Source organism: Argiope bruennichi, chromosome 9 (genome assembly GCF_947563725.1).
Source record: "Argiope bruennichi chromosome 9, qqArgBrue1.1, whole genome shotgun sequence".
In the NCBI taxonomy this organism is placed as follows: Eukaryota; Metazoa; Arthropoda; class Arachnida; order Araneae; family Araneidae; genus Argiope; species Argiope bruennichi.
The window spans coordinates 110,477,121-110,495,210 of NC_079159.1; the positions used below are offsets into that span (position 1 = coordinate 110,477,121).

At 28.7% G+C, this 18,090-nt stretch overlaps 1 protein-coding gene across 3 annotated transcripts in view; it reads right to left on the minus strand.

The window, feature by feature from the left end:
- The window catches only part of LOC129983650 (protein capicua homolog), a 36,816-nt gene extending 22,981 nt beyond the window's left edge, over positions 1-13,835 (minus strand). The window contains exons 1-7 of one of the 3 annotated variants that reach the window (XM_056093211.1): positions 13,818-13,835; positions 4,990-7,887; positions 3,378-3,506; positions 2,564-2,706; positions 2,287-2,478; positions 355-487; positions 68-177 (exon numbers count right to left, since the gene is read on the minus strand). In XM_056093211.1, the coding sequence (XP_055949186.1) occupies positions 68-177; positions 355-487; positions 2,287-2,478; positions 2,564-2,706; positions 3,378-3,506; positions 4,990-7,846 (3,564 nt within the window). In that variant the 5' untranslated portion in view covers positions 7,847-7,887; positions 13,818-13,835. Of the gene's footprint in view, positions 1-67; positions 178-354; positions 488-2,286; positions 2,479-2,563; positions 2,707-3,377; positions 3,507-4,989; positions 7,888-13,092; positions 13,698-13,817 lie in introns of those variants that run through there. The other 2 variants (XM_056093209.1, XM_056093210.1) reach the window with 2 other exon arrangements.
- Positions 13,836-18,090: the final 4,255 nt, after the last annotated feature.

Here is an 18,090-nt window from a genome sequence, read left to right on the forward strand (position 1 = left end):
ATTGCAACATTAGTCGTAGATATTAAGCATTGGGGTGCAGGGTAAAATAGACAAATTCACCACTTACCTCAAAAATAGAACTTTTTGAGTTCTTCATATTTATATCACTTATTTTTTTGGAAGTGGAAGCAGTGTTAAAATTTAGTAACAGGTCATCAGAAATGGATACTTTTTCAGCTGAAAAAAAATGCATTCAAATCACTACTAAATCAACAAAAAAACTACACTGCAGCAGTTTATACTCATTCAACTAAATTACAGTTAATACTGAACATTATACAAACATCAATGTGTCACAAACATATAATTTACATAAAAGTATCATTTAAAGAAATAAGGAAACTGTTAAGTCACCTAATGGTGTAGATGTTTCATCAGTAGTAGAAGGTTTCTGATTGTCTTTAGGAGCTGAACTTGTACTAGATTTTTTCCTATCACGACTACACCATTTCCAATTAGGGTATGCTTTAAAATGTGCTTCCTTCACCTGAAATAGAAAAACATTTTAGCCACACTTCATCATAAATATAATAGAAATTAATCTTTAAAATACAAAAATATTAATAAATCTTCTTGCAATAAAAACTATTGCCATTTTTTTATATAGATATAAAAAGTATTTACAATAGTTCTTTCCATTCAGTACACATATTTATATTAATTTCAATTTCTATACAATAGTATGATTGAATCTCACAATTACAAAATTAAGATAACGAAAAAATACAAAAACTGTTAATGGTCATCTTTCTTCTATATCAGATGTTAACAGATACATTTCAGATAAGACAGAAGTTTAAATTCCTAAATAATAATAATTAGTAAATTTCTGATTTCATTTCTCTGAAAGGATAAAGTAGAATTCAGCTTCATATACAGCCATTTCACTGTATTAAATATTTCGTGTTTTAGAAAGAAATATTTAACATGATGAAATCTCCTTATCAATACACTATATATTAGTATAGGGAGTTTAAAAGTGGGGCAAAAACCTACAGGCGAAAAGCAAAATTTAAATTCCAGATATGATTAGAACACACCTTTATATAGAATTTCTAAGCATTTTTTTCTCTTGGAAATTATGTGCAACCCACAGAAAATAAAAATAATAAACACCAAGTTATCTAATAACAGTGAAAAGATATTATATCATGTTATGTAATAATTATTAGGAAAATAATGATAAATTTATATTTGCAATCAAATCAGATGTTCAAACTTCATTAAGGCTCTCTTAAGAAATTTAAGCACCCATAGTGATTTGGAATGTCATCAGAACCATCACTTAGAATTTGAACATCTACGACTTAATGAAAATATATACCTAATAAAATAATTGAAGTACAAAGAAGAGACCTGTTCTCTAACTAAAACCTTACAATTTTATAAATTAACACTTTTCAAGATAGTATTTTGCAAACCAATTGCTGCCACTTACAAATTCAAAATTTTCCTTGCTATAATATAAAAATTAAAAGATTATGGTGAATATAATGTTGTGCATAAAAAGATATTCGTATCAAAAATAATCCTTAAAGTCACATACACGAACAATATGAATAGTATTATTGAATTTAGAATACAATATGCAATAACATTTCAGTTTGCATATTGTAATATGGCATATAATATTCTTTAAAATACTAAACAACAGCATAGCTAAAGTTATATTTACTTGAATATAAATTGCATAATTACAGTGCAATAATTAATTAAAGAGCTAAATCTATAACAAAACAATTATAATGTTAAATATCAGAACTCAGCACTTACTTTGAGTAGGTAACTACCACTTCACCATTCGTTGCATTCTCCCATTAATTAAGAATTGATATCCATATTTATATATTACAACAAAATTGATGACCGTCTAATAACAAATCTTAAATGAATTTTTACTTTTAGAAGGTTTAAAATAATAATTATAGAATTTTTTAAACTGAAAATTAAAATCAGTACAACAAATTTTTAGAAGTTCTTGGATTAAAGGTGCCTATGAGCAACAGCCTATTAGTTCACTCTTTAGAATAACGCACAGCTTTATCCTATTATAAAATATACTATATTTCACAATTAGACCATGTTTAGACCAAAAACTGTCCACTTAATAAAATTTTTTAAATATCTTGAAATATTCATTATAATTATTAGGATTGAAACAGCATTCCATCTTCAAATCCATGTTTAATCGAATCCTAATATTTTACGATTATTTGACTAAAGAAATGCATTGCACATATATACACATGCATTGGATTTTTAAAAGAAAAATCATTATAAACAAACCTCATAAGCCAAATCATGATACTTTTTTTTCCTTTCAGGTTCCAAAGCATACCACCACTCTCCAAGAATTTTACTAACTGTTCGATTATCTTGGTTTGGATGCCGCTGGTGTACCAATGCTCGATGGCGTTTGCTGAATATCATGAAGGCATTCATTGGTCGTCTTATATGGTCTTTCTCTCTATTTGCAGGCTACGAGAAAGAATTTTTTTTTCTCTAAATATAATTTCATAAAAAAAAATTAATTGAAAACCAAATATATTTAAAATAATTTTACCTTCTTTGGACTTTTTAATTCATCTTTAGGTAAAGCGCTTAAAGACTGTGTTCTTCGTTTGTCAGCAGGATCTATGATATCCATAGGAATATTGTCATTTGTAACAAAAACATCATCATCTCCTTCTTCAGGTTCTGGTGGAGCTACAAGAAAAATATAAATTTAGTGATTTTTATTAAAGGACCAAAACTTATTCTGAAAAGTCAATGAGTAATCATTTGTTTTAAGATCAATTTCATTATATAGAAAATCCTGAAGGAAAAAAATCGTTAAGTTCAATTTAACTGTATGGCAAGAAAATGTAAGGAATGTAGCAGGGGAAAATATAAACTATATGCAAAATATTATTTTAATGAGTGTTCTAGGATTTTAGATTTACTTAACATAATGAATACGACAGAAGAAATTAACTATATATAAATATATTTTTATAATTAAAAAATTTAATCAAGAAAGAAGTGCTAATTTTGTATATAATAAATTTTAATGTAGAAGAAAGATAAAAAGAAATGAATGAAGAAAAAGTTTACAGGGGAAAAAAATGGAGATAAATTTAATTTATTAAAAAATGATTTAAAATATGATTAAGCAAATAAATGGTGTTTTGAAAACACTATTTATTTGCTTAAAAAAATAAAAATATCCAAAGTCTAAATAAAAAGTTTACATAAATCAAATATTTAGGATCAATGTGACCATAAGCATATTAATATTTCTAATGTCTCAGATTATTTTGCAGAACAATTTGTATATTTTTTCAATTTAAGTTTCAGAAATAAGAAAAATGAAAAAGAATTAAACTAATTGCAGTTACCTGGTTCTTTTATAGCAGAATCTGCTGGAGGTTTCGATTCAGCATTGGAATTACCAGAAGAGTTTGTGGTCAAAAATGGTACAAGGGAATGCCAAGGAAAGACAGGAATAGGTCTTGCATCACTCCAAGCTATTTACCAAAAATTAAAATAATCAAATTGACTATTCAATGTATTTAACAAAGTCTAATAATTCTCCACACGTCATCTGATTTTTTTTTTAAAATCCATATTTGACAAAATTTTCTATAATTGACAAAAAGTTCTATTTCAACAAAAATTTTCAATAAGTTCAATAACATGGATAAGTTCTTGGCTTTATTTTGAAATTCCAATAATTCATTAATAAGGATTTATGAATTATCTTTAACTAACAGAGAAAATAGATTTGGCAAATGTTTAAAATTTAATCAGGAGATTCATCTACTATATAATTATTGAATCCAATTATCACTGACTTAATAGTTTAGAAATACCTACACACAAATACAAAATTATCTCAAAAATAAATTTGCATTCTGTAACAAAAAAAAAAAAAAAAAAAAAAACACTACACTTTTTTTTAAGACAACAATTTTAATTGTCCATATAGTGAATAACATTAAGAATTATTTAAGAAAAAATTTTGAAAGACCTTTTATTCAGTTAGATTTTCATAATAAATAATCTACTAGCAGGGCATGAATACAAAAATATTCAATCAAAAGACAAACCATTAATTTAAACAATAATGAAACTAAAAAAAGAAAATAAAATTTATTCATCACAAAACAAGAGAAGAATATTTCAATAGAATGAAAATATTCTGCCATACTTTCAAAACTAATTTTGAAAATGAAAACAGCACTTCCAAAATATGAAAATTGTAAACAAAAGTTAGAAATTTTATTAAATCATGATAATTTAAATGAGTTGGCAAATTATTAATATTTTCTTCAATACAAACACGTAAATTAAAACTTTTTTTAAAAAATATTTCAGAAAAACTAATATATTTTTCAAAATATAAATGTTTAAAATAAAAACTATAAAACTTTTTTATATCAGTCATATTTATTTTCAAAAATTAACTTTATCACAAGTTTCTTTAAACTTTCACCCCCCCCCCCCCTTCCCCGTCAAATTTCAAATCACGTTTAGATTACAGAATATTTTAAGAAAATAATTTTCATAAATTTAGCTAATGATCAGCAGCATGTAATTCTTGTTGATTAGGTTTTTAAAAAAACAAATGTTACCCACTTTATTATTACCAAAAAATAACAGCTAAAAAATGTTACGTTGGTTTTTGACAATCAATCAAATCAGCAACTGATAAAAATCTGGCTCTGTCTAAAAATTCTCTATTGCTTATTCAAAACCATTGTTTCTTGGGGCAGGTGAAGAGGTAGGTATTTAGGTATTAACCACATACCATTGGCACAGTTCTGGTGAGCATAGTCAATAGACTAAAATGACAACTTCAGCAGGGGGGGGGGATTAATCACTACCATGCAGTTAAAACACAATATTTTTTTCCCCTTTGTCTTCATATAAAAACAATTTTTATGAATTCAATTTTAAATGGTAGAACTAACACTGATTTAAAAATAGAAATGATTATTAATTGATCACCTGCAGTATTTTTTCCATTATCAGGAGACACATCCTTTTTCTCAGGAGAACTTGGAATTGGCATAACTGGCAATAACTGAATAGGAGTAAGAGGCTGATTTCCACTGAGGTCAACTTTGTTTTCTTTATCAGCAATGCTTTCTGTTAGGTATTTACTGTATTCAAAGTCCATAGATTTATCTTCTGGTACTGAATTTGATACTAAGTAATTAGAAATATAACTATTGGAAGGCATGCTAGTAATAACAGTAGGCTCTTCATTCATGTATTGGGGCTCATTTCTAACTAATTTCTTAAAAAGTAAAACGGTCTGAGAATCGGGTAGTCTATGAGAAGTTGTATCTTCAATGCTATGCATAACTTCAGCAACATTATCTTGAGAAAATGTTACAATACCTTCTTTAGAAGCTTTCATTATTACCTCTTGTTTGTGATTTTCTATAATATTAGATTGTGAGTCCCTAACTAAAACAGGACGAGTATTAGCAGCCTGAATGACAGAGGAGTCAGTCTGATTTGTACTTAAATGAAGCACAGAAGCTCGTGTTTCAGGCTGAACATTGAGCTCTTGAATAGTGACAGGATGTTGAATGACTTCTGTTCTTATGGCACCTGGGTGATATACAGGATTAGAGACTGATGAAGGATAATTATTGGATATGATTTCGGAGGCACCAGTCAATGTTCGGGACTCTTGTGGAGAAATTGTCCATTGTGCAGGCTGTTGATTTACAGTAGGAGATCTTTGAGGATGGCCAATTGGTGTGAAATGAGAATTTGGAGTCTGAAAAGTTCTTGGTGAAATTGGATTTGGTGTATTATTTGGTGAAAATGCTGGAGTAGCTGACCTGGAGTTACCTAATGACACAAGCATATTGGCAGCTTCCGTTTCATCTCTATCAAAGCGTCCTTGTACCCTGTCTCTTTCAGAAAAAACAGGATTTGATTCACTATCATGAGATGATTCTTCCCACTCCAGCTCTCTACCGGTAGCAGAGTCCTTGAAAGTTCCTTTACGTCGACCAGGAAAAGATAAAGATGGTGGGCGTATCGTCTTACCTCTTAGAGATAAATGACGAGAACAAAACCCTCTCCTTTGCGATTCTTTTGTACACCCTTCTTTAGAACATAATCTTCTCCACTGTTTACCATTGAACTTTTTGCGAATACCATTTGGTGTAGAAACTATATCTCCCTTTTTATATTTGGCATTTAACATTGCAGGAGAACGAGAAGTACCTAAGCATTCTGATGAATCAGTGCTAGCACGACTTAAAACAGTTTCACTTTTACGAGACTGAGATCGTGGAGTTAGACTCCCTTGAGATAAAGTTGAAGGTCTCTGATATGGATAAGTAAAATAATCTTGATCAAATTTGATGTTTTCTTTTTTCAGATCATCATCTGAAGATTCATCATCAAAATGAGGATTCCTCAAATCTTTTTTACTAAGTACAGCTTCATGCACCAATTGCTCAGAAGTACCAGGAGCATATGCATTAGTTACAGGCATTACTTGCATTCTACTGGGTGAAGGAGATGCAGAATATAAATCTGATCCAGTAGCTGAAATTCGCAGTGGTTGTGCTAATGCACCTGAAAGTTCTGGTTCTACTAAAACATCTGGAAAATTTTGATGATTAGTAATTACTTGTGTAAATGCACTTGTTGGCGTAGTAGAATGCTCAACAGGTGTATTTAGAGTCCTCCAAGTCAAATTATCACTAGACTCTATTGGTTGTGAACTGCTCTGAGAAGAAACAGAGAGTTGAGGTGGAATAGGCGTAAAAGGCAATGATGGTTGAGGATCCATATCAAGCTCTTCCCACCAGGGAGGTAAAAGAAGTCTGATGTTAGCTCTAGAAACCCAAACAGTAGTTCCAGCAAGCCCATATTCAGATGTATGCTCTAACTTAACATTGAATAAAACAGGCTTCAGATTTATAGAAATAACTTCTCCAACCACAAAAACATTTTCATCCTGATTTACACGAACACACACAGAAGTACCAATTTTGACTTGACCTGGGGAAGGGCTATGATCACTAATCACATCATACTTCCCATTACCTAGAACATCAAGTATGCACTTGGTAGATTGGTTGTCAAATAATATGACAATATCACAGCCATTCTTTAGTTCTTTTATCACACCTGGTAAATAAATAATATTAAATTTAGCAAGGACTCTTTGTCCTTTCCAGTCTCTTAAATCAATATCAATTCCATTTGGAGACAAAAATGGTAGTTGAGGTGGTGATGCTTGCATGCTTGAAGTTTGGCTTATTGTTCTAGTTATAACACTAGATGGTTCAAATGGTTTACTTGGTTCACTTGCCATTATACCTTCCATTTCTGATAGGTTAAATTTGCGTTTCTTTGGCACCTTCTTTGCTAATAATGTTAAGTTTTCATCTTTAACACAAGTATTGTCAGTTAAATTTGGAAACTGTGGTTCTACAGAATGAGACACAACAACAGCAGTTTGAATGCATTCCAATTTTGGAGGTGAAGGTGAAGTTCTATGATCATGAACAGATTGATTTGCACTGGATTCAATGGAAGATGATTTATTATCAAAATGGGATTGTGGAGAAATTCTCTCATCAACGGAGACTTGAGAATTAGTTGCAGTATCCATTACATGCTCTGCAAGTCTTTCAGTTTCATTTACACTTGACTCTGACTTTTTAGACTCTGTGGTAGAAAGTGGGCTTCTGACATCATCATTTTTATCTTCCACAGATTCTGCAGTTGCATTCCTCTTCCGACTTCTTGTTGTCCTGGCAGAAGGTGCAACACTCTTCGGAGCTACACCTCCTGCCTTCTTGTGTCTGCTCTCACTGCGACGATTCATTTGTGCATTTTCCAGCTTTTAAGGGCAAATCCAATGCCACACTAATAAAAGAAAAACAGCCATCAACAATCACAAAAAAATTAAATTTTCTTGAATTAAAAAAACAACAACCTAGAAATATAAATAATCTGACTGTAATGAACATGAAAAATGGAAAAAGTTGGCTCAACTAATTAGAAGATTAATAATACAGGGAGGAAATAAGGGTGGAGGGAGAACAGAACAGTCGGATATTTTTTATTAAGAGAAACCAAATTAGACTTATAAAAAATATTAAAGAAACAAGAATATGTTAGCATTTTTAATGAAAAAAGTATACAGGTACATGTCAACAAAAAAGTAAAATGATACATGTCATGTTAAACTCTTTCATGTGACAAAAAAATCTAATAAGTAATAGTAAAAATTAATACAATTTGGTTTTGCATAGAATTGGCATAATTTAAGAATTCCACAAAATCTCATTTAAATATGAAAACAAACTTAAAGTTATTTAGCTACTTAAATTTCCAGTGAAAGAAAGGAGGAAAGTGAAATAACACAAATAATTATAATAAGGACATATCGAATTAAAACAGTAAAAAAAGGTTAAAATGTAGAATATCAGAATAAAAAAAAATATGTTTCAAGATCAATGCAATTATAATATTATTTAATTTTTCTCAAAGTGACATTACATATAATAACAACATAAAAATCAACCTAACTATAATGTTAAAAGATAAAATATTTTTTTAAAAATATGCTGGATAAATTTTTATAGGATGTTTAAAAAAGTCAAAACCATTACACACTTAAAAAAAAAGGAGAAGAAAATTAATACCTCATAATTTTAGACTCCCTTCAATGGCACAATATCCTCCCCCCCCCCAAAAAAAATAGTATCCAAATTGCTAATAAGAGAGATTTTAAACTATAATTTCAATATTCTTTTTTCAAGCCATAAGCCCCAGCATTCATATCTGACCTTACAACTTTTTATAGTTTTAACAATTAATTTGTTATGTAATAATTAATACAGACTAATAAAATAGATTGTGAAAAGATAGTTGAAGAGGATCAAATTAAAAGGCAACAAAATCCACTAAATTCTTTATGATAATGACAAACTCTTATGATATAGAAAAATTAAAATCAATAAGAGAAGGCAAGCACATATTTAAGGTATCTCATCTATTGACAAAAATTCTTTCTTTAAATCAAACATATTAAAATCTAGCCCCTGTCCTACATGAGCTTCTTTAATGATCATTTCTCAATTTAATGTTAAATAAGAATGCCACATACTTTCATAATTTTTACATATATACGCAAGTTATAATATAGAGGCATTTCTGAATAATTCACTACAAGAAATATAATAAATCTGCCTTGTTTCAAGTCACTAAACTTTATGATGTAATCTTAAAATTATTAAACTATTTAAAAAATTCTATTTAGTTGTGTAATTACTCACAAAAATAAATATTTATTTTATAGATAAAGTAAAACAATGAATGATTAATATAAGAAATTCAACTAAGGGTAATAATTTAACAAATTTAGAGCAATCCAAAACTGAAATTCTATATAAAAAAATAAAAAATAAAATGCTGTATCTAAAACAAATCTCTAATTAATTTTAAACCAGTCCAGAAACTTCTTATAATTAAGAATATATAATTTGAAATACACCTATTTAGAAATGAGAAATTTGCTCACTTGAATACAACTTAAATAATATATTAATTCAACATAAAGCTAAGACTTTTTATCAATAAATGATATTTTATACAAAATTCAGAAAATGAAATTATAATCAACTAAAAATTAACAAAATGAAAAATATCCAATTTAACACTTTTTTACTATCAAAATTTAAATTTTTAAATTAAATTCTCAAATTATTTCTAGAAATAATATAATTTATTTTTTAAATAAAATAGTTTTCAATACATCAATAGAGAAAAATCTTTATTTAAATAATTGGTACTTGTGTAGTAACTGCAAGCCATTGACAAATATTAATTATGAAAAAGCCTATTAACATAGAATTCTTACGTTTGTTTTGTTTTTTGTGTGATTACATGCTGTGGTTAATGACATGCTGTACATGGGTACCAAATATTTTTTATAAAGATGAAAATATTATTTAAGACTATTAATTGAATTTTTTAAAATGCATTTTGGACATTAATTAATGGACAATGCAGCAGATACAATTTGTATAATATATTAAAAAACAGGGTATTTTTAATCTATCATACAGAGCTAATTTCAAAAAAAATTTTTAAGCATTTTCAATATTATTCAGCATTTTCTTTTATATTTTTGACTATAGGCAAAATAAAAAGAATAATTAAAAAAGAAAAATTCTAATAAAAATATTTGATTTAAAAACCAATATGAAATCTAACCTCCCTCCCTAATTTTTATTCTCTAGTAATTATTGAATTTTACAACAATGGTGGAAAAACAAATTCAGAAAGTTAATTCAGAGGAATAAACGAAAATAAATTTACAAAAATAAACTCAACTTAAGTACACATTTAAGAAATTTAACAGACAACAATTACATAACAAAAAATCTATTTCTGAAAGTTCAATAAGAAGAAAATTTGATTATTCTTTTAGAATTCATTTATTGTTGATTGAAAGCAAAATAATGATAATAAAAATTTTTAATATATAAAATTAAATAATACAAATAAAAATGGTCAGTTATATTAAGCAAAATATAATTTTCTAACTGTATAATTTTTGAAATGTTATATGAAGTATTTGAACATAAGTTTGAAGACACACAGCGATTTTAAATATTTGAATATTAGAGGTGAAAAAAAGCAAAATGCTTTTCTCTCTTTTTCAATAAATTAAAAACAACAAATGAAATATTGAGATTGAATATATCTCAATATAAATCTATTGAGGTTAAATATATATATATATATATATATATATATATATATATATATATATATATATATATATATTAGCAAATATGCATCAGCAAGTGTTTAGATTACATTATTACAACTAAGGAAATATTCACATACTTGTAAACAACTTTTGTATTTAATAAGATTAAATAAATTAACAATTGTCATAGATAATTTTATAATAAGTATTAATTACTTAATTATTACCATAATTTACCAAATATGATGTAAAAGTCAACTGCTAAATCAAAAGTGAAATACAAAAATAATTGAATTTCAATTAGCTTTTAATTGCAATATGAACAAACATCTAAGCAGAGAAATTAAGTACAATAAAACAGAATATTATCTCTTTGATTAATGAATTTCTAAATAAATATCTCTAAATTTTCATATTTTTAAATGTACTTATTGCAATAAATAATTTAGAAATAATCCATTTGTCAGAAAAATTTTAAGATATATATAATATTCAATATCAATCATACAGATTGAAACTGAACTACATATGACTGTCAATTATGATAATTAATTGTAACTGATTTTATATTAAAACAAATTTTTGTTTGAAATCAATGAATATTTTTTTTTTTAACTGTACATAATAATCTTAAGACAAACACAGCATAATTTTTTTCCCCTGAACTTAATATGTAAAAAAAAAAAAAAAAAAAACTGATTAGGCTGTTAGGTCAGAATAAGATAATTAGAGTGTAATCATTTACATGAAATTTTCAAATAGAAAAAAAATAGCCGTGCTTATATTTAAATTTAATATATATTATTTGAACAATTTAAACCAACAGAAGAAAGACTGAAGGGGAAAAAAAGAAACAGAAACATACAATACATTCTAAAAAATTAGTGCCTTAAAGTGATTATTATTATTTGTATTTACAATTTAATAATTACAGCAGCTTGATAATATAATGCTGAAGAATAACATAACCAACCAAAGTTATAGAGATTTATAAAATACAACAAAAAGCATTGGATTTAAAACCAGACTGAAATACATATATTGGAATAAAATATGTTGTTAACAGAAATTAATCTCATCTCTTCTATATTTGATAGGATATTCAAACAGCAAATATAAGAATTTCAAAAGTATTTAATTAAATATTATGTTATATTTAATCACTACAGAGTTACCAAAATCACATATATCTCAAATAATGATAAAATTTATCTCATTAAAAAATTTATGCTTATTTAAGATTATGTTCACTTTTTGATGTCAGAAACATAGAAATAACATTTGCTTTACTGGAGCTTCCAAAAATTTTTAATTTATTGCGAGTTCAAATGAAAAAACTTTTTAATAAAGGTTTTAAATTATACTAATTATAAGTTATAAAAAATCAAATATATACTACTTAGGTGTAATTTATTTTTAATTTAAATTAATCTGCCTTCAAATTATTTGGTATTCATTTTAAAAAAGTAATTTTATATAAAATAAATATATAAAAAAAGTTATCAACTTTAAAGAACATTCTAACTTTAAAAACAAATTATTTACACTACCAAAAATGAAATTATTTAAAGAATTTTTGTAACAGGAAATAAAGATTTTCCCCCAAAAAAACTTTTTTAATTATTTGTTAAATTATCATCTTTAAAAAAATATATGCCTAAATAAATAATTTTATATTTAAATGTAATTAATAAATTTAATATTCCATAAACTTTCATGACTTTTTGCAAATTTGTATCACAAAGCACAAGTTCATAATTATTTGTCTAACATGCATCATTAATCAATCCACACTTTTAGAGATTCACTATAAGAAACTCTACTAGTTATACACAATGCTATTTATTAGAATATATTATAAAAATTACTATCCATGAAAAAATGCAAAATTAATAATTTAGAGAAAAAAAAAAGTTTCATCAGCGAAGTTGCAAGAAAAAATTATATAAGAAATCTTCATGAATGTAACATATACCTCATTGATAAAGAAGTGAAACCGATTAAAAACAGTATGATGACAAAAGAAGCATGTCCGATCAGCGAATAAACATAAACATAAACAGATACGAAAATTTTAAAAAGCAAATGTTCCATGCAGAACCTATAGATTTCAAGTTAATTTAGAGCATTAATTTTGTTATTGGTGATCTATCATTCCAAATCCCTTACTTTCAATGCAAACTGAAACCCAATTGAAATGTTTATCGCAACATAAAAAATGCACAACATGTAATGGTACGTTGAACCGTGAATAAAATAATCAAAACCCCTATTTTGACATGGCTTGTAAATAAATAATGATCAACAACGCAAGTCTATAATATATGAAATCTCGATTCATTACATACCTCCGGATAAGCATGCTGGGATATTCCACAATTAACTAAAACAAATCTGTCATCAAATGCATCTGCCACTGCATCGTTTCTTTTGACAGGCATGAGCACACACACAATACGTTTTCTTACATTAAGTTCAAACTACAACCACAAGCTAAGACATGTTTATTTTGCAGCCAACACCTGACAAGCAGTCCTGTAGCGCACGTACACTTTACATCGCTCGATGTTGATCGACCACACAAACATTTCAGTAACAATATTTCCTTGCAGCCCCAATTTGACCTTTTGCAGTAGGCTAAATCCTAACGATTCGCATTTAGCTTTGCATACCCAAACCACGAATGTGACAGAGAAAATTACTTACATTTATCCCCAAAATTCCTCTTTTAACACATTATCAACATGAGCCCCATCTCGTAGCTGTTTCTTTTCTTGACCTAAAAATGGTGAATGAGTAACACAGCTAGAGAGCTGAGGCTGGCGATTGGATAGATTTTTGATCATGTGCTCAGAATGTCTGGAGTTGTATGCTCCTATTGGCTGTAGTAGGTCCTGTAATGCTCTGCTAGATCTATTCAGTTGCAACATTAGTTTCTTTTATTTTTAAAGCCAAAGAAACTCTTTTACACTTGTAAATACTTTCAGTGCAGAGAGTATATAACATTCCAACAACAGCACTGCTTTTTGAAAATAATGCATTAGAGATTCAAAAAATTTTCAGTCAAACAAACCTGTTCAGGCTCTGTATTTTACTTTCAAACGCTGACGTAATCTACTGATGAGCAAGGCAACCTTGTCGCGGCCACGCAGTGACTTCATTGAACAGTCGACCAATCACAGCGAAGAGCGTTTGACGTAGCTGGTAACAAGGCAATCCATGTGGAGTTTTCGGGAGTTAGAATGAAAATGTGTAGAGGGAGAGGGTTTCATCGCGATTGAAAAGAAAAACACTCGTAGTTATCGCGTTTTCTCCTCTGAAGTGCGAAAAAAATTTCGGGCTCGTTTCGGATTAGACTGATTAATTTCACGGATTGCAAATATACAAAAAAAAAATGTTTTTTTAGAAGAATTAAAGTAATAAAGTTTGCAGAATAATGAAATTGTCGGTATTATCTTTAATGACTGGGATATAGTTTTCACTTTCCGATTGTTTATTTTTGTGAATGATTTTTTTTCTTTAATTATACAAAATTCTGATGAATAATTAGTATATAAAAAAAAAGTGTAAAGAAATATCGACATGAGATTAAGAATTTTATTATTTATAAATGCAGGGGGAAAAGTGAATTTAACTAAATTCGTTCCACAATCTTATAAAATGAAGATCAGCGTCTTATATAAATATTATTTTTTAATAGATTCGGTAACAAAATTTAATATTTGCTGAAGGACAAAATTTGATGATAAATGAAACAATTGTCTTGGACTTAGGAGGTGACAACAGAGGTGAATTGCTTTCTATTTCTAGTAAAATCTGCTATTCCCTTATCATTAAAGATAATTAAGTATCAAATGAAAAATTAATTAGTGTTATCTAACAAAACAGAGATTTGAAGATAGAATGAAATTTCGCTAAGATGTTTGAATCACAGGAACATCAGTTATTTCTACACAAGTATTGGAAACTGGTGTAGAAATTAAGGGTATCGCTTGATTCCTGAAATCTTGCCATTGGCGAATTTTTGATTTTGCAGTCCCTTGTAGTGAGTGCCCATTATTTACTTTAAAGTGTTGAACAGCCAAGCTTAACATTTCAATAATCAATATGCGAATAATATATTTATATATTTTAGGTTACTTTTTCTTTTTAATAAATTTATAAAAATATTTCTTGTTTTTTTTATATATGTTTCACAAAGAAAATGACTAAAGTAATATATGTTTGCATAAGTAACTATAATTATTAGTTAATGATTTCAATATCTGGAATGAAAGCCTTTAAATATTATAATAAGATAAGAAATGTAGCAGTAATAGCTATTATTTCACAGGAACTATTAAGTCGAATGTAACATGGCCAATTAAATGAATAACTAATATTCTAACTAATAACTAATTTATAATTTATTTAACAATGATAAGGCACTAATTACGAGTCATCAAAAATGATCGCGTCTGTGCAGCATGAAATGTTAATTTCAGTTCGAAAAATTGGAGATAAAAATTCAGTTGTTCAAGACTATCGCTTCGAATTTCATGATTTTAAAGCCTTAACTATTGATAAGAACAAATTATAACTTTCTCAATAAAATATTCCAAAATCCCGAAGCTAATGCAATATGGATTATTATATATTAATTGCATAGTTAATTATAACACTTTATAAATATTTAGACTTATTCAATTATAAGTATTTTTTTTTCTAATATCGGAAATATAGAAAGAGAGAGAAATCTAATTATCAAAAAATTCGAACTCGAAAATTTGATGAATCTTTATGTATCAGATCGCACTAAGTTCAAGTTTGAAATTGTATCTGAATGTCTACGAAAACAATAATTTAAAAATATAGAGAACTAACTGGATGAAATTTGAAATGTGGTTTAAAATGCTCACATGGAAGTTATAGATGCCTATCAAATTTTGATTAAATTCTGTTCGAAGGAAGTCTGTCTATATGTCCATCAACATGAATTTGAATTTCATAATCCAAAAACACAACAAACTGGTTGGGTGAAATTCAGCATGTAGTGTTATCAACAAAACTGTAGATGATCTTCAAATTTTGGACCAATCCATCACAATTTTCTCAACGTCGAGATTTTCGTGGTTTTGTGAATATGGTAAATATAGTAACGGAAAAACGCAACAAGCAGATAAGTGAAATTTGGTATGTGGTCTTGAAATCACTCATTTGAAAGAGATATAAATGCATACTTTCTCCTTTTCACAGTAATATTATGCTTGTGCAAGGTCGGTTGCGTGTTCAAATCACGACCGGGTCATCAATGTGCAAGGCTCATGTTCGAACTCGCAACGCTAGGGTTCAAGACCACTAGACAAAAGTGTACACTCCGAATTGTTATCTGGCTTATGATATTATCACCACATGCTTATCATTAACTACTCTATACTGTGAAAGTTCATAAGTCCTGGGAAGAATACTCCCGCCCATGACAGTGTGTTTTTTATTCTCTAAATAAATTGACATTAAAATAAGTGAAGTGCAAAATAGCTGAAATTAAAACAACAAGAAACAATTTCATATTTTCTGACCTTAGAAAGTTTATATATTTAATAATTGTAGAGATGGGGGGGGGGAAGCTTCTTGCTTCTTGTTACGAATAAAGGGTACAATATCATTTTGGAATTTGTCAAGCGAATTAGAAAATACCATGGAATAAGATCATATGCATTATTAAAATTATTAATGAAAATACACGAAACAAATCAAATAAATCAAAGCAAAAGAGTGCTTTTTTTTTTAAGATTCGGGTACATAGTTCTTATTAATATTTCCATTCCTCCTCAAATTTAATATAATTATCATTATTATACAATAAGGTTTTCCTAAAATAAAAATGAATGCGAGAAATTTTTCAATTTTCTTTCAAGCTCTTTCTTAAAAGATAAATACAAGAAACAGGCAAAAGACAACTTCAGAAAAGGAAATGCTTTACATATGTCTCTTCCCTCCGGGGGACACCTCGCAATAGAGGATGAGAAGCTTCTCGCATGGTGATTGGTTCTCGTCTCCCTGAAGGGTACACGAAAAGGTGGGAGTCTGGCTCCTCCCATCGATGGCGGAGCGTATTTCCTTAGGGAAGGGTTGTAACGTAACCGGTGCTGGCCCTTTAGACTCAACCACAGTTCCCGCCAGTGTTGCTGTAGCGGTGGTGCGGTCATTCAGTTTTTATCCGTGTGTCTTCGGGCGGGTCGGAAAGTCAGTGATATGACTTTATATGTGTCTTTATTTGAAATGATAAAAAATTTTATAACTATATCAAGCAGTCTTAAATAAAAATGTCGAAAGTCTGACTGAAATTAAGCGATTGTTCTCTCTTGAATATTGTTCTTAAGAAACTATTGCAAATCTGTAATCGAAACATCGATACTTTATAGTCCCTTCACTATGGTTAGGAGCGCATGTCTCTTTTTCTTAAATAAATACACGTGATTCAGAGCGCATCGATATGCTTAGTCAAATAGAGGATTTTCCGAATTTGTTCAAATTGCTTTCATTTTCTTATAAATGATGCAATAAGAGTGAATGGAGAATGCAGGGTGATTCAAAATTCAATGTGCATGCTGTAATGAGAGGTAGAAAGCACAGAATCAAATCAAAATCATATAGGAATCTATAACCGGAAACACCATTTGGTATTTATGACTGTTGTCTGTTTTCAAATGCGGAAATCCTTCGCGCTTTTACGCATGCGCCGGCAGCTTTGATTTCACAAAATGATCATGAAATGAAGAATGACGAAGGAAATATTTTGTTTCAAACAATAAGTTATTTATTAACAAGCAATATATTGAAATACTACTTAAATGTCTAAATGAAACATACAAATAAGCATAATTAAAAAAGAAAATGCGAATCATTATCAGAAAAGACAAACAAAAAACGACGAATCATCTTATTCATTTCTTATCACCCCTTTGTGGAGTAAAATCACCCAAAAGAAGTAGACATAGTTTTCTGAAACAAATAATATATGTTATATCCACCTTAGCACAGGCTATTCTGAAAAGCTGATTGATAGGATCACCACAATAGAATAGTAATAACACAGTAGAGTAGTAATATCATAGTGGTAATATGAGTAGTAATAGCGTGGTGACCAGGGGGGGGGGCAAGGGGAATATATTTTTAGTTGTCGGGGGCAGTATTAGGGGACGCCATGGAAACAAAGTATTAGTGCGTTTATGGAAGGACAATAGGAAGGGGGAGGGGCGAAAAAAATCGTATTATGTTGTGAATGCCAGATACTCTCGCTATACTACTGCTAGTAGCGGTATGCTCAAATTAGCCATGATCGATCCACGTACAAACCTGTCCGT